General features: G+C 32.5%; 2 protein-coding genes across 2 annotated transcripts; one reads left to right on the forward strand and one right to left on the reverse strand.

Moving 5' to 3' along the window:
* Positions 1-9,230: 9,230 nt before the first annotated feature.
* Positions 9,231-10,253, reverse strand: LOC100250504 (chlorophyll a-b binding protein 40, chloroplastic-like). Its single transcript, XM_002283530.5, is given in 2 exon segments — positions 9,231-9,470; positions 9,472-10,253. Coding segments are annotated over 2 exon segments (834 nt in total). The 5' UTR covers positions 10,195-10,253; the 3' UTR covers positions 9,231-9,359.
* Positions 10,254-23,112: 12,859 nt separating this feature from the next.
* On the forward strand, positions 23,113-26,018 carry LOC100254072 (receptor-like serine/threonine-protein kinase At1g78530). The gene is made up of 5 exons (XM_002279358.4): positions 23,113-23,693; positions 23,798-24,136; positions 24,235-24,489; positions 24,572-24,705; positions 25,785-26,018. Exons 1-5 carry the CDS (start codon positions 23,558-23,560, stop codon positions 25,977-25,979), a joined length of 1,059 nt encoding a protein of 352 aa, XP_002279394.1. The 5' UTR covers positions 23,113-23,557; the 3' UTR covers positions 25,980-26,018.
* Positions 26,019-26,619: the final 601 nt, after the last annotated feature.

Raw genomic sequence — 26,619 nt, forward strand, 5'->3', positions numbered from 1 at the left:
GAATTCATAAAAGAATTAAATAATTTCTAAATTAGGTTATATTATAATATACCATAACATTCGTATATTTATATAGTAAATATAGTGCATTGTGCTATACTTATATTTTATAATGAAGGTAATAATTTTAGAGATATCCATTAATACTGTATTGTCGTTTGGTATTAATAGATTAGATCGATATATGAGTATCATTCACTTAATGCTTTGAAATTATTTAATAATTTTTATAAAAAAAAATATTGAAAAACCTTGTGAATTGAGATCGATATTTTATTTGGTTTTAAGATTGGTTAATAATAGAATACATGCTAAGGTATATAGTATAATCACACAAAATTGTAAGTCCTATAAAATGATTCAAAACCTTTTATATGAGGTCTTGTCGTAATATTTTGTAACATTGGTATATTTATATTGTAGTATAGTGTATTTGTGTTGTACTTATAATTTAAAACAAAATTAATAGGCTTAAAGATATTTTTTTATACTTTATTGGCATCTAATATATCATATGAGCGTATTAACATCTAATATATCTTTTGGGTCCTTAGCATCTACAACCAACCTTATTTGGTAATTTTTTTAAATTCTATATAAAAAATATAAATATATCTTTATCTTTAAAAATCACTATAAAATTTTAAAATTTGAGGCATTAATTTTTTTTTTGATACTTTAATTCTCTTAAAAAGTTTTTAAAACCATTTACTATTTTATAATTTTAAAAACAAAAAATAAAAAGTGTATCCAAATGAACACCTAATTTGCCATGACAAATATCAAATAAAAATAAAAGTATAAATTATTTTATAAATTAAATACTTTCAACATCTTATGTTTGTGATAAAAAAAATACAAAAGCATAGTATAATACAAACTAATGACTTCAAACTCATGGTTTGTTTCCTCTTCTTTCTCCTTTTCCTTTGGAATAAAAATTGAAGATCAATTTTACGAGTTCACATTGAATTATTTAATTCTTAATTTATTTGATGATTTTTTATTTGTTAATTGTTTTAGGAATAAAAAGTAAATATTTAAAATAAAATAATTTATAAAAGATTGGTGCTACATATATGTCATATTTTTACCATAATTTTTATCAGAATTTTACTATCTTGTAATTATAAATAAATAAAAATTAGATATAATAAAAAAATATTTATTTATTAATTAAAAATAATTTTCCACATCCAATCATCACTTATCTCCTTATTAGGTGATAAAAATAACAGTACAAGTGATGAGTCACATGGTCTGACCAATGTTTTTCTTCATTAAATTATTTAATCAAAATAATCAAAATAATTTAATAAATTAGTTTTAATTTAAACATTTTTTGGACACTCAACTATACCATTTTAATGATATATTTTATTTTATTTATTTTTAAATTATTCATATAGTATGGTTTGAGTAGAAAATTTGAAATTTGAATAGAATAGGGAGATTATAAGTCAAAGGCCATTGAGTGCAGTGTAGAGGAGTGGAGGTGTAAGTGATGTAAGGGCCAAGCTTGAAGTCATTGAAAGTCTTTCCAGCTATATTTCTATTTTTGGTAAGTTTGTGTGAGTGTTGAAGAAGTGTATTTTAAGCCATAATGATATCATTACCTTTTCTTTTTAATAAAAATATAAGTTTTTTTTTTTTTGCCCTAGGCTTTCCTCAATCATGTCACTTGCTACTCATGATATATAGGATGAAGTAATTAAAAGTGGAGTTTAGTTTGATCCTTTATTATATATAAGCTAAATATTGTATTTTAAGAAATTTTTTATCAAGTTAGAATAATGATTTTTTTTTTTTTGGTTAGATTTGAGGAATTTTTATTACAAGTGAGACATAAATTTCCCAATTTATTTAAATTCATCATTATTTATCTTCTTCACGAGAAACATAGTCTTAAAAGAAGACTTTGTTTTTATTTTAATAATAATAATAATAATAATAATTCTTACCCATAGAAGATATAGATTTTCAATCAATCTACTAAATTTTGTTACCCTAGGCCAATAGCAAGCATTGTACTCAAAATTATGTTATGTTAATTGGTGTCCTTAATCTATATGCTAATTGGATCGGTGACCTACTATCCGTTATCAAGATTATCTTTCAAATCCTTGAGTTATAGATCCTATTTATTATTTGATTAATTGACATATTTTAACTCCAATGAGCATATGTCAAACTAAGTTCTTAAAATAAATTCAAATCAAATTCAATGTTCAAATATGGATTTAAAGAGATCGAATTTTAACATAAAAGAATATCTTATTTTGAAATCAATGGTCTTGTCAAGATAAACTCACATCTAAAGATCGATCTTAATCTAACTACAAAATCAAATTTCAAATACAACAAATCAGGTTGATTATGTTTTGTTCTTATTCTTAGAATTTAGTCCTTATTTATCTTCAAGTTTAGCCTTAATTTTGCTTACAAATGATCAAAATGAATTATCAATGAATTAAATCACAGAGATAAGCATTCACCAAACCAATTCTAGTATCAATTGTTCTAGATTAAGGGATATCTTATAGAGGGTTTATATAGTAGATATGATTACCAAAAACATAGTATAAAGGAAATTAAATAAATAAGGACTCTTCTTTCTTGAAGATTTATGCCTTCTTGATCTTTTTTTTGCAAAAGGAAGTATTTAGCCACATATAATGACAATTTCACATAATTTCTCTATATTTGATCATCAAGAAAATGAAAGAAAACTATAAATAAAATGGAGGAAAAGAGAAAATTTTGAATTGCAACTCAAATTCAAAAAGTGGAGAGAAATCCTAAGGTTTTTCTATCATCTAATTAACTCCTACTTATAGAAGAATATTAGGACAATCGACAATCCCATAAACTACCCAAAAATGCCTCTTAAGCATTCGAATATTCTAGAAAAGCAATAGAACTCTCAAGTACAGGTTCAACGTACAAAAATTGTTTAAATCAATTTTCAAAAGGCTATTACAGCAAAATTTGTCATACCATTCACTACTTCAGTATTAGAAAAGCTACCCTGTACCTAAATCACTTTTGATCTTGAAATTGTTGCCTTTAGGAATCAATTTGAAACTTATTCCAACTACTTCAAGTAGTATCTCCCAGTGCAGTTCACTTTCATCATCTTCAAAATAATTTTTAATCAATTTTTTATATTTGAAATCAATTTAACTACCTTGCGGAGTAACATGAAAGCAATTCCAAAACTGATTTTATAGTCAAATCGATTTACAAATTAGTTTAGTGTTACTTCAAAACCTATGCTTCATCCTCTTCTCACTTGCTTCCATTGACCTTTTTGTCTCATTAAATTCTTTTAAATTTAAGGATTAAAATTTGTCATCTTCATTGCATCTTACACTCACATGCACATTAGTCCATCATATCGGCACTTAGCATCGCTTTGAGCTATAGTTGAAGTAATTAAACACTACATATAGAGCATAAAACTCAATCTTTTAGTGCTCAATTTTTTTGAATGAATCAAACCCCTCTTGTTAGATACAAAGTTGAACTTGACAAACTAAACCTTGAGAGCTCCATTTATATATGTTTATGAACAACCTAAAAAAATGCAACGAAATGGATATTAAACTCACTTGAAAACTGAATTGAATATTAAAAACTCAAAACCAAATTTAGAAATAAATTTTATGCAAAAGTAAAAATGTGTAAAGAATTAACTCTAAAAAAGATAAATACAAAAGAAAACCTAAGTAAATGTACTAAAAATTAGATTTAGTTATAAATAAAAAGGAAATAAAGGAAAAATACCCACTATCCTTTTATCTTTTTTCCTAAGAATACTAAACATTCCATGGATGTGAGATTTTCTCAATTTTTAGGGGAACTCATATTCAAGAAAATTAAGATTTCTTTAAGTTATGCTTGTCCAAATATTACAATCTTATACTTCAACATAAGAAACTATTTTTTAAATTAAGATACTTGTGACCCTAAATTAAGGATTTTGCTCCATGCAAATTCACCACCAAAAAGTTATCTATCACACTTTTCCATGATTTTCAAATATGCTTGTTATACTAGCACATAGGTAAACTTATTATTGTTTTGCCTACCATTTTAAGTGAATGCCTAAGGTCCTTGTATGCTATCCATGGGATATGGAAGAAGTTCTCTTACGCTTCTTAGAAAGTAGTCTCAAAACTTTTCTAAACATCTGTATGAAACAAGTAGTTTTAAAGTATACTAGAAGATAAATGTATCAAATATTAAAGGAAATATCATATATTTTTATCACAATAAGCTTTAAGGTGATGATATTACCTTCACTTGTTTGCTCTACTTGATGTATTGTCACTCATTAAAAAAGATGTCTTCAATGACAATCTCCTTCTTTCTCCAAGAGAATGGTCACTAAGATGTTTCTATTACTTTGAAGTGTAGAGTTCTCCTATAACATTTCCTTCAAGGGTGCTTAATAGTGAGATATTCAAATGTTTCATGTCTGTTTGAGTTGAGAACATACTTAAGGAGTACCACCTACGTTTAATACACTTCAAGGTGAGTTTTGTCTTCCGTGTTCCATGCATAGTTTGAGGATCTTACTTTGATGCTAGAGTAATAGGTATGTTAAGAAGAAATAGTTTAAATAATGGCGACCTTGATTGGACCAAATTAAAATCTAAGACAAGGACCTTGATTGATCATAGGACATATGTTATTTTCACCACATTTTCCTCAAAAGAACCTTTATGAGGCTTGTAACCCAACTAGAACATAGTAAGGGGGAAAAAAAACCTTAGAAGGTTTGATAATTAATCATTAGTAACCCTTAAGTCTTAAACCACCATAAAAAATTCTAAGAATTTTTAGGGTACGTACCTCCATTTAAGAAACCTCTTTTAAGATACTATTTATATACCTACCAACTTTTGATTAGTTTGCCTCTCTTGCCTCCTAAATTTAGGCACCTCACCATTTACTTATCTACTATAACCTTACCTAGACATGGACCAAGAGGTATAAACCTAACTCTGCTCTGTTTCCTATAATATCATGAGAATGCCATTCTAAAAGTAAAAAAGAAAGCTTCATCACTCTTATCATAACCACAAAAACTAAGAATGTTCCTACACTTTCTCTTTCCCTCATTTTATTCTCATCATAAGTAAAAATAAATTCACCTTTTGATTTAAAGGCTAACTACACAAAAAGGGAAGACTCACTAGGTGTATAAACCCAAGTACTTCTCTTTGATATCCTATTTTAATCAGCAAAGCATTCTAACATAGAAAAAAAAAACATTAGATCTAATATTCTTATACCATAGAAAGTAATTAAAAAGCAAGTAAACAATGTAGGCATACAAGGACACATAAAGATATTTTATCATTTTGTTATTTTTTTTTAGCTAGGAACACACTTTACACAAGGTGTACATGAGCATGCACCAAATTAAATTATTATGTTTTGTTAGTGAAAAAAATGATTAAGATTCACTTTTGGAAGAATTCTACTTAGTACCATGAGTGCCAAGAAAATCACTTATTTCCACTGTTGCATCTATTTATTTTTCAATTGTTATATCAAATTTTTTGGTTAACAAATCACTCAAATAAAAAACGAAAAAAGAAAAAAAAAAAGTTAGTACTCTTTTGAATGGATTTTTTGTTTTTTTGTTTTCAAAAATAAAAATCAATAGTAACCCTTATAAAATATGAGAACTCTTTGAAACTTACTTTAAAAAGACAATGATTTAAAATTTTGAGGTATTAAATAATTTTAAAAACAAATATTCAAATGAATATTTAGATAAAAACTTTTTAAGAATGTCATAGCATTGATATTTATATAAAATAACTATATATGTAAAATATGGTCGATCTCAATCCTTTTTTCTAATGTGACATGATTTAATATCAAGCTTAAGATGTTAGGAAATATCTCTAATGTATATGAAACTTATTTAAGATAGAGCTTCAATACCACTTATCTCATGTATTCCTCCCTTGCATGTGAGTTTAAATATAAATGAAGAAAATAAATAAGCAGTCAAATCCAAACTCATGAACTCTCGAGTTAAAAATGGGGGTCTAATTAAAATTTCGATAAATAAATGTTTGATAAATTAATAATCTCATTTAAATAATAAAATCTTCTTGCCCTAACTCAGTATAGTGTGTATTAAATTAATAACCTCTTGGTTCTAAAAGTATTTTACAAGAGTTTCACTATAGTGTCATTTATTTATCCAAAAGTTCATGTTTTTGGGTATTAGGAAAATGGAACTTAACCGGAAATAAAGCTAATAGGAACTTAACCTTAAACAAGGTCAATGGGGACTCGACAAAGATCACCACCAAAAACAAGGCTAATAGGAACTTGATTAGGAACAGGGTCAACAAGAGTTTGGCAAAGAACACGGCCAACAAGAATTTCACCATAAGCAAGGTGAGAAACATGACCTAGAATAAGACCATTGAGAACTTGAACTCCAATTCCAAATAGGTAAGGGGTATTGGGAACTGGAATGGTTGCCTAACATTCACAAACGAGTTAGGTTTGCAAATTTCGCCTTCCAGGAATGACTTTAGCTAATAAAGAAGTTCTGAAAATGCTTAGGAAACCACCTTTGATCATGTGGATTGAAATTATATATTATACACCCTTAATCAACTTATTAGGCAGACCAAATCATGGTTAACGGTCATAATTCAATGTTCTCGATTGTTGTACAGTAATGGAGAGGGCATGACATGAGACCAGCCCATTAATCCATACCATTTGGCCAAGTGCTTGGGCTCCTTTACTTTCCAATACTTGCATTTTCCCTTTCTTTTTTGGGTCCTTGGCCTTTCACTTTCGTTCAGTAGACAGATTTGTATCTACATTTCAAGGCTAAAATATTACCAACTTCCTCTTTGTGGGCAATAATTTACTTTTGGCATCCCCCCCTAAAGATGTACTTTGAATAAACAAAACGGAAACATGGAGATTTCCTGCTCATGAAAATGTCACAGAATTTGTAATTTTGTTGGTTTCTTTGTGGTCCTTTGACTGTCCAATAAGATGCTGTCTTCTTGGATGCTTGCAGAAGGGCCTTTGAGAATAACTTCAGATATATTTTATATTTCCTCCCACACTCTTGCCATTATCAATGCCCTCATTCTTCATTATTTTAATAATGAGCACAATTATCTCAATCATGCTCTATTATAATCATATAGTACAACTAAACATGTAGTAAAAGGCCCTTGAACTATGGGGAAAATAAAAGGGAAAGTATGGCATTTTTTGAGGGCAAGATTCTTTGTGAGACCCTAGGAACGATTTCTCTTGCTCTATGGTTTCCTCAGACTTTTTCAACTGTTCACATTGTCTAACCTAATGTTGAGTTTGTTTTTGCTTTTGTTTTTGTGTTTTTCTTGTTTTTATTTTTGTTTTTGTTTTCTTTTTTAAAGGCTAGACACTTTGTTCAGGACAGTCCTCTCTATATATCTTAATGATTTGTGGTTAAATTTTGCAGCAAGTACATCATCCATCACAAAGCTTTCCACTTGCCTATTTTTTGGTTCATGATTTAAAATATGAACTCCATGGGGAGGGATGCAAGCATATTTTGAGCTGTTTCTTAAATAAATAGGTAGATTAGGTTCTACTTTTATTTTTCAAATTTTTTTTAGTCCAAAATTTAAAAACAATTTTAAAAATTATATTTTGTGTCATATTTTATATTTTGTTTTAAAATTTCAGATCACCTGCATGTTATTCTTCTTCTAAAATAGAATTATATTTAGTAACATATTTTATTTTCTTTTAAATTTGAGAGAGAAAAAAATAGAAAAATTAAAGGTATTATCAAATTTTATTTTTTTTGAAAAAAAAATAAGAAATTACACTCATGAGTCACCTGCATCTTATTCTTTTTTATCATACCAACAATCTTAATGTCTCACGAGTGAATATTTTATTGAAATATTATCGAAAGTCCCAAAGAAAAAAAGACCCATAAAAAATTTTCAAAAAAGTTTCTGTACTTGTTATTTAATTATAAAAAATATTTCTTTTTTATTTTTAAAATAAAAATAAAGTTTTATTACTAAAATCGTTTATGCTTATAAAAAGTAAAACCATAATTAAAAATCAATCTTATTTTCTACTTTTGAAATATTAAAAACAAAATTATATCCAAATTATACCCAAGTAGTGTATAAGTACTTTCGAGTTTCAATTAAGCCATTAGGAGAATACAATCCTAAGAATGTTAAGGGTGGGGTGGGGGGGCTTGTGGTTATCCTAACAGCCAAGAGATGCCCCTCGAAGCTATCCTCTGAATTTTGTGGAATCCATTTTGACCCAAGTTTGAGACTTGCTCTTTTGTTTTAATTAGGCCATGGGTGGCCCTCGTGTGTCATGCATTAATGTTGTTGTGAAATGAATATCCTCGTCATGTTTCCCAATGGGCCTTGAAGCCTATTGAATGAGCTTCACTTGGAACCAATCCCAATAAAACAAGCAAGCTGAAAGCCCAGAGAGAGGACTGAGAAGCAAGTAGAGCTTGGACCAACTTTGCTCAGCTAAGCAAATATTCTTCAGCTTCCCAATGTGAGGAGCTAGCTAGCTGTACCACAAAAGGAACTATGAATTCAGGGCAGCAATTCAATTGCTTTCCTTTTTTTTTTAACTTGAACCTCGTTCTAAAACAGGCCCATTACTTCTATCAGCCTATTAAAAGACAGACCAAGAACATGTAATTTTCGTTTGATCATATATATTAATTAATTCAACCAGATCAAATTGTTCATTTTGATTTATCTAAGCTGCCTAACATGTCTCATTTGAATTGTGACACTTTAGCCAGCCAGCATAATCATTCTGAAGTATCAAGATTTCAGGTTTTCTGAATCCGTTGAGTTATAAAGCCCTTGAAGATGGATTGATGTCTTGTTCAAGTGCTGACAATTTGGATTTTTAAACTAACATGAGTTAATTCAAAATTAAGTTGAATCTATTGGATAATGACCAAACAATATATATATTAATGTTTTAAGTTATGAATGGTAGCCGACTTTGCATATCATGCCAATTAATACTAAGGATAAGCCTTAATCAACACAAATTACTATATCATTGGACTTGTGGGTGGAATTGCTTGCAGAGAGATTAGTCCTTGGAATCCAAACCCTACAGCCACTGCAATTAATTCTAATTAGGAATATATTTCAAAAGGCGAAAAAAATTAATCACTAGCATAATAAGAGAACAATTTGAAAATTTTTCACATTAACTAATTAAGCTCCAAATGCTCACACCATTGTCCATTGATCAGTTTCTCATCAGTTGTAACAAGACCTCACAAATATTTCTCATCAACCAAACAAATACTATTCTGTCCATGGATCAATTTCACTTGCCAGGAACAAAGTTTGTGGCATATGCCCAAGCATTGTTGTTAACGGGGTCGGCAAGGTGGTCAGCCAAGTTCTCCAGTGGACCCTTTCCGGTGACAATAGCCTGAACAAAGAAGCCAAACATGGAAAACATGGCCAGCCTCCCATTCTTGATCTCCTTCACCTTGAGCTCAGCAAAAGCCTCAGGGTCATCAGCTAGCCCTAGTGGATCAAAGCTTCCACCGGGGTAAAGGGGATCGGTGACCTCCCCAAGTGGTCCTCCGGCAATGCGGTAGCCCTCAACTGCGCCCATCAGGATCACCTGTGTGGCCCAAATAGCCAATATGCTTTGTGCATGCACCAAATTAGGGTTTCCCAAGTAGTCCAGTCCACCCTCGCTGAATATCTGCGCACCAGCCTTGAACCACACTGCCTCCCCAAACTTGACCCCGTTGCGCGACAGAAGCTCCGGGAAGACGCATCCGAGAGCTCCAAGCATTGCCCACCTGCAGTGGATGACCTCAAGCTCACGATTCTTGGCGAAGGTCTCCGGATCAGCTGAGAGGCCTGCAGTGTCCCAGCCATAGTCACCAGGGAACTCACCAGTCAAGTAGGATGGTGGCTCACCAGAGAAGGGCCCCAAGTACTTGACTCGGTCAGGGCCATACCAGGGGCTTCCTGAAGAAACTGCTTTAGATTTTGCCACAGATTTTCTCATTGTGACTCTTCCTTGATCACCAGCAAGAAGCTCAGTGACATTGGGTGCAAGCTTCACAGCTTGTCCAGCAAGGGAAGGAGAAGAGAGAGCCATTGTTGATGAAGTGGCCATAGATGTGTAGAGTGAATATTGGTTTTCTGAGTAGAGTTGATGGTGTGGTGGTGTGGTGGTGTGATTTAATACCATATACTGAGGGGTCCATATTATCCTTATCACTATCTTTATCTCTTCTCCCATTGGCGAAAATGAAAGTTTTAAGGATTTTCTTGGTGTTTGTTTGGAGTTGGCATGCATCAGCTTTCCTTCTCCTCCACCAATTTCTTTGGAGAGTTGGTTTATGCCTTAATGGATGTGGGGCATTTCCAGCCTTTGCTTTAGATTTCTTGGCCTCCGTGCACCTAATCAAAGTTCCACACATGTTGCTTTCAGATGAGCTTTAGGATGTGGACACTGGAGAGCCACGCAAATTTCAAAAGTAATAAAATCTCAATCTGAAGCATGACATGTGATGATGTAGAATTTATTAAGAGACAGTTAGTTGAGGTAGTGGAACTGTTGTTTTAATGAAGATATTTTATTATCAATAAATAAATAGATAATAAAAGCAACTATTTTTCCGAGGTAATTAATTTTATGCTAATTGTAAACTATCTTAAAATTTTAAGACATACAATATTTAACCTATTTTAAAAAATGTAAATTTTAAGATAAAAGTTACATTGGACAAAGGTAGATCTCTCTATCTATATATCAATCCATATGTCTATATATATATATATATATATATATATATATATATATATATATATATATATATATATATATATATATATAATATATTAAGGATTGACATGTGGTATAGTGCATGTTTCACCTTCTGAAAAGTGGTGGCCGTACCTCTACTTGTGACCTTCCTCTATAACACAAGGAGAAAATGATTAGAGTGGGACAACCAATTTAGCCAATCCCTCTGTAATGGTGAAGTTAGTTATGGGTGGTTAGAGGGGTTAATAGAAAGATACTAAGAGAATGAATAAAGATTTAGAATGATACCAAGTTGGCTCAAATGATCACTTAATCCAATAAGAAAGTGTATATAAACCCTTTAGAGGTACAAGGCCTAACTTTTGGCCATTGTTTTCCCAAGTCTAGAAAAGAAAATTTTAACCTCCCTTAAGAGAAAACCACATTTTTCTTGTGCCAAAGATCCATAAAAAGAGTGATCGGACGGAAAATCTTTGGGTATACAAAATCTATGACACCTAGGCTTTGACATATGAGTGAAACCTTAAAGTGGTTATATACTCCCTATGAATTGAGTCACTATTGTGGAGGTTGTTGGCAACAGACATTCTAAATAGAAACATCATGATATCTCATGGAATTAAGACATTGTTTCTTCTTAGGTGATCCTAAGGACATGCAATTAAGAAACCTATGATCATAGTAATTTTGTATATACTCTTCGTAAACTAAAATATGTTATTTGATCACAAAATAGGAGGATCTATAATTCAAGAATTTGAGAGTTAATATTAAGATAATGATAGCATATACTTTGTTAGATTATAGAAACCAATTCATGGAGAGTCTGCATGTAGTGGATAGAAGGTTAGGGACCCAAGCTTTCTCTCGTTGTAAAATTATAGGATACTAGAGTGCAATTAACTCTTTATAGTGTGATGTTAAGTCAACTTCAAAATTGGATTTTGAGCGGGCCAAAATTTTCCTATAGGTCTCAATGGTTCTTATTTGAGCTTCTAATTCATCACTACACGTTTCTTTCATGGAATTATGTTTTGTAATTTGTTAGTATGTATAAAGGCATCGGGGTAAAATACAATATTACATTAGATCTTATAAATGGTCTTTTCATATTAGTTTAATTAATTAATTAGAGCCTAATAAGGATAATTAATTAATTAGAACAAGTAGGTTAGATTAAATGAACAAGCCCAAATTGGGCTCAAGTCATTTAAGCTCATAAGAAAGCCTTCTAAACCCTCTTAGGGCTTAAATATTGGTCATTATTTCCCAAATTCCATAAAAGAAAACCCTAACCTTCCTGTAGAGAAATGCCAACCTTCTCTTGTGTCAAAGATCCATGAAATGAGTGATCAATCAGAAAATCTTTGGGTAGACGAGATTTATGATGCCTATAATATGTTTCATCTTATTAGAATCGATTTGGGAACATTAATTTAGATCGCAAGTATGATGCTTTTCTCTTTAAATCTATGTTATTATGGTTTTAATTGTCATGTTCTTCCACTGTGTTTAGATTTGAAGAAGTTTAGGAATAGTTAGCATGCATCCTACAAGATCCAAGACCAAAGAATGGAGTACTTCAAGTTTCCCTATAGCTAGTTGACCACAAGTGCTTCACTAATACACTTAGGACTATGTTTCAGATGGGGGTCATTGAGGGGCCACTATATAAATTTTCATATTCTTACATAGCTACCTCTTCCCCCTCTAAGATTTGAAATGTTTTCCTCTTACTTTCATAGGGGGTTCTAATAAAAGAAATAAAAACCCTAATCCCAAATTTGTCAAAGGCTCTTAGGATCCCTATGACACCACCTCATAAGAGGGTGGTCGTAGGAGAGAAGTTTACCCAGTTCAAGACGAAAAAACCTGAGAAGGCAAAGTTGTCCCCCTCTCTCATTATAGAAGCTATGTTCCCTAGCAGCTTCTCTCAACACATATCAAGCCTTTCTTCCACAACATATGCCATCTCAAATAACTCATAAGGCAGGCATCTTCCCCCCAAATGATTGATTTTTCCATTAAGTGGGACCTCACTATGTGAAGCTCTCTAGGCATAAGCCTACAACATGATATTCTAAAGGAAGAGTGTCATAAGAAGAGTTTCAAGCATTGAATAAGATCATCTCACCTTTGGACTCTCAACACCTTGAGTTTACAATTGACGTGGTATGAGGATTTTTCTACTCACTTTTCTTCGTTTGCTGTTTTTTTCTAGTTTCTAACTATTTTCCTTACATGATTACCTCTAATTTTGTTTATTCAAGTTTTCTAGTAAGTACCATGAGCTATTGATGAATCAAGTGAAGGAGGTGAAGTACCTATGATTGTCTTTCAATAGAAAGGTCGTAGTCTAGGCCCAAGTTGAGGACCTGATCTTAGCCTTGGATATATAGTTGACCAAGAAATTCAAGGAATTGAGGAAAAAGGAGAAGGTGATTGCATTTCAAACATCAATTTCTATATTGTATATGAAAAACAAAGCCCTTTGAACCAAAGAACATCTTTCTTGACTTCCATATTAAGCTTTTTTTTTAAGTTACATGTTCTTTGAATAAATTAACCAAACTAGCATGAAGCTCTTATTGAGTTACAAAAATGTTTTTGACTTCTTAATAGTCAATTCAAATAATATCTACATAAGAAAATTGTTACAAGTTAAAATGACTTATCAATTTGCTTCAACAATATACTTGATAAAGTAATTTTTTCGTAAAAAATAATAATAATAAGGAGAATTTGAGTGGCATGTCTATTTAACAAATCGAATTGCAAAGTTTCCAATTTGAGTAGTATTGCTCAATTATGATATTTAAAGTCATTGGATGTACAAAGCTAATACTAGATTTTTGGGATATGACCAAGTTACTATAAAGATCATAACTCATATGAGTCTTAGTTTAACAAAAAAATTATATCACATGTCAAAGAATGGCATTTGTTGAATAACCAATTTAATAAATATATCATTTTTTGAATGCAATTGTACTTGGGTTGAGGAAGAAAACATTAACAGGCTTAAAACCTCACATTATTTTTGCATCATTAATTTGATCCAAGCTCAAATCCATACATAAAACTCAAATTGTCTAAGGTGGTGTTTGTTTTTTGGCTTAATAGAAAAAGTCAAAATATTTGGTTTTTTCTATTCAGCTAAAAGTAACATGTTGACATCATCCAACATAACTAAACTGAACCTATTGATAACAAGTTCATTTTAGCTATATTGGATGATGTCAACAACTTACTTTTAGCTTAATAGAAAAAGCCAAATATTTTGGCTTTTTCTATTCAGTCAAAAAACAAACACCACCTAAGTCTAAACTGAAAAATCATTGTCCGATAGGGTAACACCCAAAGGAGGTGAGTGGGTGAATTTAAAATATATATATCAGAGCCATCGGGAAGGGAAGTTGGGTCTTGTTTTGGGTGTTTTTGGCCTATCCTAGGATAGGTAGCAGTGTGCCTAGGAGAGCGAGCCCTGCCGATTGAGTCGTTGTTAGTCGTGGATAGGCGTTTGTTAAGCTGTAAGAGGGTTGGGGTGACGTCTCATAAGGTTTGTCAATCTGCTATTAGGCTCTAGATCAAAACCCTAAAATGAGTTCAATTTTCAGAACCATGTCTAGGAGATCCAGTGATTCTCAAGATACTGTTGTAAACAGTGAAGAGATCAATTATCCTAAGATCCAAAATGATTTAGATGATTGGAAGTTACCCAAGGTGTCTAATCAAGAAATTTATAAGAAAGGAACCTTTAAGTTCTTCACAAATTATACCATTAAGACCTCTGAAATGTTAGTCAGCTTAGAACAAGACGACCAAGTCATAAGACTTCTAGATAACAGATCCATTGAAAAGCATAAGAAAGATGACTATAATTTCATACACTTTGGTATGATTCAAGTAGCTGCTAAGCCTTTGACAAGATTAGGTTTAAACACCTCTATTGTCATGTGTTTAAGGGATAATAGGCATCTCGAATATCGAGATTCTATTATAGGCGCAGTCCAAGCTGGACTGAATGATGGCCCAGTTTATTTCCAGTGTTATCCTAACTTCACAGTTAGAATAAGAGATGCAGACATCTTAGATTCCGTTGTCCTGCATATTAAGACCCATGGCTTTAAGATCAAACCAGGAAACAATCCTGTTTCAATCATAACCAGGTTTGCCTATAAGAGCATGAACACAAGCGTTGGATCTGGGGCTCTTTGCACCAGTCCTAAAGGTGAGACCACTTACTTTCACTCAGATATGCTAGATAAGTCAGATTTCATCATCCCCAAGAAGATCTTATAGAAAGATGTTGAGTTTCCTGAAAATTGGCATTTTGTTAATGTTGTTCCAGCCATTGCACAGCGTTCTGAAAGTATTGAACAAATTGTTCAATATCCTGATGGAGGAGGAGAACTAGTTTTCTCCAACTCTTTCAGACATTCTAGCAGCCCTAGAGTTTCAGTTTATGAACCCTCTAGAGCTTCAAGCTCTTCCATCCCAGTTAGAACCACTAGAGAAGAAGAATACAGCTTAGGAAATCCTAAGAATATTAAGCTAACAAGTGTTAAAAGGCACACCAACTTGATTAGACCATTTTACACAGAGGAAAATGAGTCTACTCAGGAATCCCAACAGGATGAGTCTCCTGTTATGTCTCCTACATATTCCCAGATGATTAACACTATAAGCCTAAGTGATAAGGACTTTGAGATCAACAAGGATCTCTTAAGAAAGGACTTTTATTCTGAAGTCAATAAGCAAAGAAATGATTGGTTCTTTAGCACTATCCCTAAGGTCATTAGAACCATTTACCAAGAAGAATTCTATGCCTATTTAAGACAAGAAAAGAAAAATATTAAGTTTTGGATTTGGTTTGAACTCTTCAAACAAGAGGAATATTCAGATTATCCTTGTAAGCGTATTAACAACACCTCTACAAAAGCTAAGATATGGAAAACCAGTGACAACATTGTTATAGAATTCATTCATCCTCCTGAAGCTAAGATAGAAAAGAATATTAATGGAACCGTAGTCACAGCTTCACCTTTTAAGACTAAGCCAGAGGATAAAGGAACTGCTAGTGCAACCGATATTAGAAGGATTATGGAACAAATCAATTATACTAATATGTTTCTCATAACCATTGGAAATCAAGTCAACAGAGTTGAGGAGATTATTGAAACTCAGGATCACCTTAAGAAGCCTTTTGTTAAGAATGATAATAAGCCTTTGTTTAAGCCTTTTGAATTATCTAAGAAATTCCAGGAAAATCCTCAAATTGATCAAGCTTTCATTGATAGAATAAGCCAAAATGTTAAAGATAATCTTGTTATCCCTGAAACACCTCAAACTTTTGCTATGCATGAAACACCTCTACCTTCCCATAAGAGAATCATTTTGGTTAAAAGGGATATTAGTCCAAAAGCAAAGGATAATGGACTAATTAGGCTAACCAGAGAACCTTCTATCCAAAACCCTTTTAAAGATCATAGTGATAAACAAGAGATTATCCTTAATACCCTGACTATTAAAGATCTTCAAAAAGAAATAGGGCAGTATAAAAAGGATATTAAGAACCTAAGACAACCTACAAGCTCAGAATTCCCTATCCCTCATGATTATATCAACAAGGTAGGTTTTTACCACAGTAGTCCTAAAAAGGAAGACTTTGAAGAAGTTCTTGAATCTTCACAAGACAATAGTGATAAGATAAATGCATACTTAAATACTATTAGTAAAGTTATCTTCCAAAGGTGGGAAGTCTCCCTTACTATAGTAATTAAGAATAAATTTATCCTTGATATTATTGCTTTAATTGATTCAGGTGCAACTTTGAATTGTCTTCAAGAAGGTCTTGTACCTACCCAATTTTATGAGAAAACCAGGCAAGCCCTTTTTGGTGCTAATGGTAAAAAGCTTATTATCAAGTACAAGCTATCGAATGCCCATATGTGTAACCAAGGCATTTGCATTAAGCAAACCTTCATTCTTGTTAAAGATCTCAAGGAGAAAGCTCTCCTTGGAGTCCCTTTCTTAAGCTCCATCTTTCCCATGTGGGTAGATGATCAAGGTATAAGAACTAAGCTTTTAGATAAGGAAATTCTGTTTGAATTTGCCAATCCACCTGAAAAAAGAAGTATAAACACCATAAAAGATCAAGTGATTAAGGCTAAGCAAAATCATATTAATCTCTTAAAGCAAGAGATTGATTTGGTTAGAATAGAAGATCAATTGAAGGTTAAGAAAACTCAAGATACCATAGAAAATTTTAAGAATAAAATTATTAAGGAAGTGTGTTCTAACATTCCTAATGCTTTTTGGCACAGGAAGCAGCATGAGGTAGAATTACCTTATGAGCCTGATTTTAGTGAGAAAAATATTCCCACTAAAGCAAGACCAATCCAAATGAACAAGGATTTGTTAAGCTATTGTGAAAAAGAAATCCAAGATCTCATAGATAAGAAGTTGATAAGGAAATCTAAATCCCCTTGGAGTTGTTCAGCCTTTTATGTTCAGAAACAAGCTGAACTAGAAAAAGGAACACCTAGACTAGTCATCAATTATAAGCCCCTCAATGATGTTTTAAGATGGATCAGGTATCCTATCCCAAATAAAAAATACCTCCTTCAAAGATTAGTGAAGTCCAAAGGTTTCTCTAAGTTTGACATGAAATCAAGATTTTGGCAAATCCAGATTGTGGAAAAAGATAGGTACAAAATAGCCTTTGTGGTCCCATTTGGTCATTATGAGTGGAATGTAATGCCCTTTGGCCTTAAGAATGCACCTTCTGAGTTTCAAAACATAATGAATGAAATCTTTAACCAGTTTTCTGATTTCATTATTGTTTACATTGATGATGTTTTGATTTACTCAGATTCTGTTGAGCAACATTGGAAACATCTCAATAAGTTTGTTGAGACTGTTAAAAGCAATGGTTTAAGCTTGTCAGCCACTAAGATTAACCTCTTTCAAACTAAAGTAAGATTCCTAGGTCATCATATTCACCAAGGAACATTCATCCCCATTCAAAGATCAATTGAGTTTGTTGATAAGTTCCCTGATGAGATTAAGGATAAAAAACAATTGCAACGTTTCTTAGGAAGCCTTAATTATGTGTCAGATTTCATACAAGATTTAAGCCAATTATGTGCCCCTTTAAGACAAAGACTTAAGAAAAATCCAGTTCCTTGGAATGAGGATCATACCAAGATTGTTAAAATAGTAAAGTCTAGAGTCAAAACCTTACCATGTCTCGCCTTAGCTGATCATAAAGCCTTTAAGATTGTTGAGACTGATGCTTCTGACATAGGTTTTGGTGGAATTCTTAAGCAAAGAAGTAATAATCAAGAATTGTTGGTTAGATTCACTTCTGGAACTTAGAACCATGCCCAACTCAACTACAACACCATCAAAAAGGAAATTTTAAGCATCATTTTATGCATTTCAAAATTTCAAGACGATCTTTTGAATCAGGAATTTTTATTAAGAGTGGATTGCAAATCTGCAAAATCAGTTTTACAAAAGGATGTTAAAAATATAGCTTCTAAACATATTTTTGCTAGATGGCAAGCTATTTTAAGCAATTTTGATTTTCAAATTGAGTATATTAAAGGAGAAAATAACTCAATCCCTGATTTCCTAACTCGTGAATTTTTGCAGGATTCACAAGATCATGGCTCCCAAAACAGAAAAGCAATCCTTTAAGAAATCATCATCTTACATGAAACCTCATTCAGTCTTATCAGAAAAATTCAAACCTTTGTATTATGATTTTGCTTCGAGATCTCAGGAATCTACTTCTGATCCTAATCCTCCAGTTCTTAAGCATCCTTCTTCCCCTATTGTGGAAGAAGGAAATATTTCTGGTTCTCTACCTTTGGTGGAAGAACTCATCCCCTTAGACTTCTCTACTTTTGATACTAACCCCTTATCTATTCATAAGAGTATTTGTGATTTGTAGGCTAGGTGCAGGACCCTTGAAAAAAGGCTAGAAATAGCTAATTTTCCCAAAGAAGATATAAGCCAAGCCCCTTTTTCCCCATTGGAAATTGGTGAGAAAAAACCATTCACCCCACTAGTGAATGAGAAATTAAGTAAGGATGAGCAGGAGTGCATTATCTTTAGAATGTTTCACCGAAGGAATGAGATCCTGTCCACTCTTAAGCCAGATGATATTTATCAGCTAATTTGTGAAAAAGCCAAGTCCAGTGCAGAAGAAAAGCAAGTTTTTATTTCGGCTTATCTTCAGGATCTGCACATTTATCTCTCAGCCATTCCTGGTCTCAGTGTTCCAGGATTAAATTTAACTAAGGAAATGGAATTTGATGGCTCAAAACTTTGCAGAAATTGTATTGAATCGCTTCTTCATCAACATGACAACAAGCCAATTTGCAACTGCAATAGAAATTTCACTATCAGTAGAACTGCAATTGTATTGAGTCTGCATTGATCTATAGTATTACCAGCCAATTAACCTTGCTTTCAAATGAGAAGTTTTAATCCTAACTCCTGAAAAGCTTCTTGATTATGGATTGGTTTACCAACTTATCTGTTCTGATCCAAGTCAAGCTAGCAATTTTGGCAGAAAGGTTAACCTAAGCTTAACCCAAGGTTTTAAGTTAAACAAGAAGTTTGTTGACGCCATTTTTATTAGCAAAGCTCCTGAATGGATTTCTAGAGGCAAAATTCTTCCAGCCCAACACTATGTTAATCTTCATTACCAGAATAGAAGACCTACTCTTCTGTCCAGTCCCTTAGTTCAAACCGATATTTGTGCAGAGCCAATTATTAAGCAAATCAAGCATTGGAGAGCCAGATTAATCAGTAGAGACTTTGAAGCCTACCCAAAAAACATGGGGCATCTCATTGCTGCGGATTCCCTACATCAGATATTTTGCAGTAAAAAGATTGACCCTTTACCGTTCAAATCCACTTTTCAAGATACTCAGCTCCTAATGGATCACCGCTCGGAATATATTCCTCCCTAATTAATTGATCAGCAGTCATTTCAGCCGAAAGCAAGATTCCGGGTCAAAAGTCAAAAGTGCTACAGTTCCCTCTTACTGTTCACTTTTACTATTCAAGCACGGGTCTACTGTTCATTGTTACTATTCAAGATTCCTTTTGGCCTATTTAAGGGGGCTCGGTCCTCATTTGTAAGCACGCATAATTTTAGTTATGTTTCTCTCCCAAGCTTATGCTCTCCCTTCTCTCTTCTTTCTCTCTCATCATGTAAACCCTTCAAGCTTTCAAGCTTTCTCCAAGCTTTCCTATCCTTGTCCATTGTAAGATATTTCTCCTTATGTATAATATAAATATGTTTTGATTACCTCCTATATGGATGGTTTTTAATTAAGTTTTGTTTTCATTTCATTTTATGTTCTTATACCTCCTACATGGATGGTTTTAATTAAGCTTTGTTTTTAATTTTATGTTTTTATTTTGTACCGCCTACATGGTCGGTTTTAAGCTTATCATGAACTAACAAGTTTTTTGGTTCCTTCTCTTTAAATTTCTTGTTGGATATCTTTTGTATCATCTAACCCTCTTCTTTGTTATATATATATATATATATATATATATATATATTAAAAAGGAAGTTGAATTCTTAACTCAATTTTAACTTGTTAGATATTAGGAATAATCAAAATAATAAAATAAACATGCAAAGGACACAATAATTTTTACATGAAAAACCCTTACACTAACTATACTGATAAAAAACTACAGGGTCTATGATCTCAAATCTAAATCCACTACATGTGACCAAGTCACACATATTTACCTGGTTGTTTTACGATAAAAAATTACTCTCTAAAACTTACAACTTGATCCACGTCTTCAACGCAACAATCTCCAATTGTTCCAGTGAATACATCTCAAATTCACTGAAGGGATGTAGGTCTTCCAAGAACCCAATATTCAATCTTTAAATCTTTCTTGAGAGATTGAGAATGACAAGGCAAGTTAGGTTGAGTCTCTCTCAATGTGTTCTCTAAAAAAACATTTAGATAGAGTATATATTAAATAAAAAAAATAAAATTAAAAAATTAAAAACTATTGGAATTGGAATCAATTTAGAAATCATATTTTACTAAAAAACAATTTTGAAACTTAAGAGTTCGAAAAAGATTTGGAAAGATTTCATATTTTAAATTTAAAAAATATTTGAAATTTTTTTTCTATTTAAAATTCCTTTCCAAATTATTTTGAAAAGATTTTTTTTTTAATTCTCAATTTAAAATTCTTTCCAAATAATTAAAAAAGATTTCATATTTTAAATTAAAAAGATTTGAAAAAAAAATCTATTTAAAATTTCTTTCCAAATTATTTTTATTATTTAGAAAGATTTTTCTTTTTAACTTCTTAATTTAAAATTGTTTTCAAATAATTAAAACATTTTCACTCAATTAAAATTTCCATTTTAACCGTACCTTACCGGCAAAAAGCTAACTTATCTTTACTCAACCCTTTTAAACTTGCCTATAACTTTCTAGTTGAATGAACAATAACATTGAATTTTCAATAGAAAGTAAGTTACTATTTAAAAAGTTTCTTAAGTAAAAAAATAATTAGAACAAAATTGTCAACATACAATATAAACTCATTGTCCTAACACAAACCAACCCAAAGATCAATCCAAGTTGTTCAACCTAAGCCTAATCTACGCCTATTTTCTAAACTCAAATTCAAGCCAAATTAGGCTCGTATTAATAAATTTATGTTTGGACTATTTGGGTTAATAAGTACCACATAAGTTTAACATCCATTTCTTAAATATTTTATTAATCAACCTATATTTAATAAATAAAAGTAATATTTATTTAACTAATTTTTGCAAGTCAATATGTGAATATGTAAATTTATATTACTCATCTATTCAATCAATCCAACAATTTCAACTAAATATAATCAATAAAATGAATCAAAAGTTATAATCAATAAATATATAATCTATTTTAGGTTAGGCTCGGGTTAATAATTTAATCGCTTAAACTCAATACAAATTACAAATTAAGTTGCTCAAACCCTTTAAAATGAAACCTACATGTCCAAGTTGTAGCTCTACTTTTCACATCCTTTCAATTTTTGTCTTCTCTACAATTCAACCCCAAGTTCAACTTAATAGTGAGCGGTAAAAGTATCCATTAGTTCATTCTTGAGCTATATGTAGAAGTTTAAAAGTTAATCCTAGGCATTAAAAAAATCAATGACTAAATAGATTTTAAAATATCTAACTTTAGAGATTCTTGAAACTAGGGTATATCAAATTTTGGCATGCATTAAGTTGGGAGTCAGCCCTTAGATGAGATAAGAAAGGCATTAGAAGCAAATCTGGGCACGACTCCTTTGTCATGCGATGAATGAATGGAGAGAAGGTTCCTTCACATGCAAAACTTCTCTATAGTTGGACGGTTTCACTTTTCTCGTATTAATGGGAAGGGAAAGGAAAGTGTTAGGTAGAAAACAGATAGGAGTTTCACATGAATTCATGCGTGCGTCCACTTTCATTTGATCTTCAATGCATTCAAGAAGCCAACTCCATTGATAGCTGTAGAAAATATGATCAAGAATATTATTATCAGCCAGAAATGCAATTTCAAAATCATTTTGGTGCAGAGAGATATAGCAAATGCCAAAGTGTGTTGTTTCCCCAAGATTGAAAAAAATATAGGATTTGTTTGGAAACTTTTGGAAAACAATTCTCAAAAAACAATTTTTAAGAATAATTTTCAAAAAATATATATATTTTCTAAAACAAAAATTTGTTTAAATTTTTGAAATATTATTAACATATTTTCTATATATCCAAATATTTCTTAAAACTAATGGTTTTTATAGTGTTTTATTTTCAATCATTTTCTATCATCATATAATTGTTTCTAAAAAAAACTCTTAAAAATAAAATGTTTTCTTAAAGAGCATCCTATTTTCTAAATAAGTTCTATCAAAAAAGTGCTTTTTTGTCCAAAAAAATTACCAAAAACATGTTTTCAAATTTGGACAATAGTTTTCAAACTATTTTTAAAAACACTTCACTAACAATTGCTCATAATATCCTTCTTTTACCTTGCCATATCATTTTTTGTTAATGATATTTTTAGATATTTCTACAATATTTTGCATCATCTCATACTCTCTTGCAACAACCCTTTCCAAGGAAGAAACTTTTGCAAAATATACTTGATATATCTCCAAGATTTTCATAATCATTCTCTATTGGAACAAATGGGTTTATAAATATGGAAATCCAGATCCTCCATACACACAAACTAATTCTTATCAAGGCTATGCATTGTCTGACAGACCTAAGAGTGATTTTCAACAATAAAAACCTTTTCCTTTTTGGTTCCATTTAATTAAAGTATCTTTGGGTAACTATATTAGAAGTACTTAAAAGTAGAGGGGCTAACAAATGCAATGGAGTTCTCATGAGTGATATCTTCATCAAGCAATTTTCTCCTTCACTTTAGTAAGCTACTCCTCTCACAATAAGGAAGCTCTATTATTGTTTGCTGCAGTGTGAGGTATTTCTTTAGACAATAACTTCCCCAAAAAGAAGGAAAAACTGGTACTATATTCAGTCAGCTTCATTTCTTTAGTAAAATGGCCTGTATTAATGTTTAAATTTACATGGAATTGCATTCCCATGTTGAACCCATCTTCCAAGTTGTTAATACCCCATTAGCTTCTCTAAGCTTGAAAACACATGGGCAACGTTAGGGTTTTAGCTTTCTATATCACAATATGCTGCATAGCATTCATTGTGTCCAAGGTCATCATTTCATTTCTCCTCTACCAGAGATGGAAGAGAAAGCACAGCATTTTCCAGGACAGCATATCAGGTACGTGCTTATTGAATCTTGATGGTCTTCTAGAACTGAAAACTTGCAATAAAGTTTAAGCACAGGTGTTGGTAGCTAACATCTTAAAATATGCCAAACCCCAGTTGGGAAGATGGTGATTTTCAGGTCAGAGTTGATGCGATGTCTGACAGAGGATGTGTTTCTGAAGAAGACGATGAAGCTGACGAATAAGGATATACTGGGTTCAGGAGGGTATGGGACGGTGTACAAGCTCACGGTGAATGAGTCGATTGCATTTGCAGTAAAGAGATTGAATAGGGGGAGTGAGGATAGAGACAAGGGGTTTGAGAGAGAGTTGAAAGCAATGGGAGATATCAAGCATAGGAATATTGTAACTCTTCATGGCTACTTCAGATCGCCTCAGTACAATCTTCTTATATATGAGCTAATGCCAAATGGAAGTTTAGATGCATTACTTCATGGTCTGCACTTCCATGCATTTTTCTTCTAATTCTTTAATTCATGATTTTTATTTTTCCTCATCCCAATTGTAAAAGGATTCTACTTGTCCCAAATGCAGGAAAATCAAGCAACAAGATGACTCTGGACTGGCATTCGAGATACAAAATAGCAGTGGGTGCAGCACGGGGCATATCGTATCTTCACCATGACTGTATCCCTCACATAATTCATAGAGATATCAAATCCAGCAATATACTGCTTGATGATAACATGGAAGCTCGAGTTTCAGACTTTGGACTAGCCACATTAATGGAACCAGATAGGACTCATGTTTCCACAATTGTGGCTGGGACCTTTGGGTATTTGGCTCCAGGTTCCCTCTCTCCCTCTTCTTTTGTGTGTGTGTGTGTATGTGCTTGTGTTCTACATGTGTCTAATAGTGGGGTGCTTTCCAGAGTATTATGAAACAGGTAGAGCAACAGCAAAAGGGGATGTTTACAGCTTTGGGGTTGTTTTGCTTGAGCTCCTAACAGGTAAAAGACCGATGGATGAGACGTTCATTGAGGAAGGGACTAAACTGGTGACCTGGGTAAGGTCCTACAGAACTCTCTACAATTTTGTTTTTCTTTAGTGGTTGAAAGCATTGGTTAATTTACACTAATCTGGCCCCGTCCGAGAAATTAACAACACCAACAACAAAGTTTCCACCCTTGAATTTTAGAAGACTCTTAACCATTGTCACAAAGTACCCCTGTGTTTTCTCAAAGTTTGCTCAGAAGAAGATCTAATTATCAATGTTCTCAAGTCTTGCTTCTATTCTTTGAATTATCTGGTTATCCACCATTCCTCTACACTATCCAGTATATGACTTCCAACATTTTTGTTGAAAGATGGGCCTTGTAAATGGTTTTCAGCATAATCTCATGGCTAAAAATCATGTCCAGTGGATTTGGTTTACAACAAGACAACCATTTTGTCCACAAATTTTCCTTACCCTCTCCTACTGTCTCTCAATTAGGGTAAAATCTTAGCAATCTGATCACCCTAGTTTCTGTTTGTAACCAACCTTGCATTACACCCCACAAGTCTCAGAGGAAAATCCATTCACAAAAAGTGAAAAAAGGCCAAAAAGAAAGTGTAAGTGATCGTACTTGAAACCGACACTTTCTAAATAAGGCTTCTAGTCCACCCAATACACAAGCAGCAGTCAGTTCAATTAACACATTCATGAAATCTAGCCTTACAGATTCAATGAATTTGTTCCTTATATGCATAAACCTGGATCATTGATTAGCTGCCTTTCACCACCAACTATTTGTAAAAACTCTGTTGAGAAGTTTGAGCCTACCAGAGCCAGAGTATTATCCTGCACTTCCCTACTTCCATCAAAAGGAAACTTCTAATGTTTCAACAAAATGTGACAGGACCCAAATATTCTTGGTAGTCTGGCTTTGTGAAACCAACACACACTGTAGTACAAGATCTTCCACCATTACACTTCATGCCAACCTACACTAGTACACTAGTTACTCTTATCTGTATATAAGCATAAATGCATGCACAAATACAACAGATTAGTTTTGGGTTTTGTGGTGTTCTCTTGATCTTTTAGCCTTAGACTTCGTCCACAAACAAGATTTGACAACAATAATGTGCATACTGAAACAGGTGAAAGCAGTTGTTGATGAGAAGAGGGAAGAGCAAGCAATTGATTGTAATTTAGATTCATGTCCTGTGGAAGAAGTCAACCAAGTATTCTATGTTGCACTAACATGCCTAGAATCCGAGCCATCAAAGCGACCAACCATGGCTGAGGTTCTCAAGATGCTTGAGGAGATAAAATCAAATAAACATGTTTCCTAATGTAACACTTGCATTGCATCATGCTTTTGACAACAAAAAGGTATCGAGACAAAAGCTCTCATTATCCTCAAAAACAATGAACTTACCTAGTTATAGTATAAAAAAGGGATGCAACCACCCACTCCACACGCTTTAAAATTTGAAAATAATTCAGAAATTTGCAAATAATTCTATTTTGCATGGTGTTAAATGTATGTAAACACCTGGCAATTGAGGCAATCAATGACAAGAAAGATATAGTAGGATTCAAATGGGATTTGCGTCTTGAGGAAACATAGAGGATAACATAGGCAGAATGGATGAGGTTCATTATCCTAGGACTAGGAGATATGACCACCCTCATTCAATTTTTCTATTCATATTCCAATTATTACCGTTCCATTTTTTAATATTTTCAATATAGCTTCTAGGATTAATAAAATCAACGAAGAATATTGATTCAGGCCTAAAACTATTGATCAATCTCCTTTAATCTAATTCCAGTATCATCCCCTTACAATGATTCTCAGAGTATAAAAGTCGTGGTTTGAACACACTCAGCTCAAAGAACTACAACATGATTAATGGAAGTATAAGGGCCATCGGCACGCCTGGCCTTTATTCCCACTTTTATAGGTAAATCTTTAATCGAAGTCCAATG

The sequence above is a fragment of the Vitis vinifera genome, chromosome 12 (assembly GCF_030704535.1).
Source record: "Vitis vinifera cultivar Pinot Noir 40024 chromosome 12, ASM3070453v1".
Classification (NCBI taxonomy): domain Eukaryota; kingdom Viridiplantae; phylum Streptophyta; class Magnoliopsida; order Vitales; family Vitaceae; genus Vitis; species Vitis vinifera.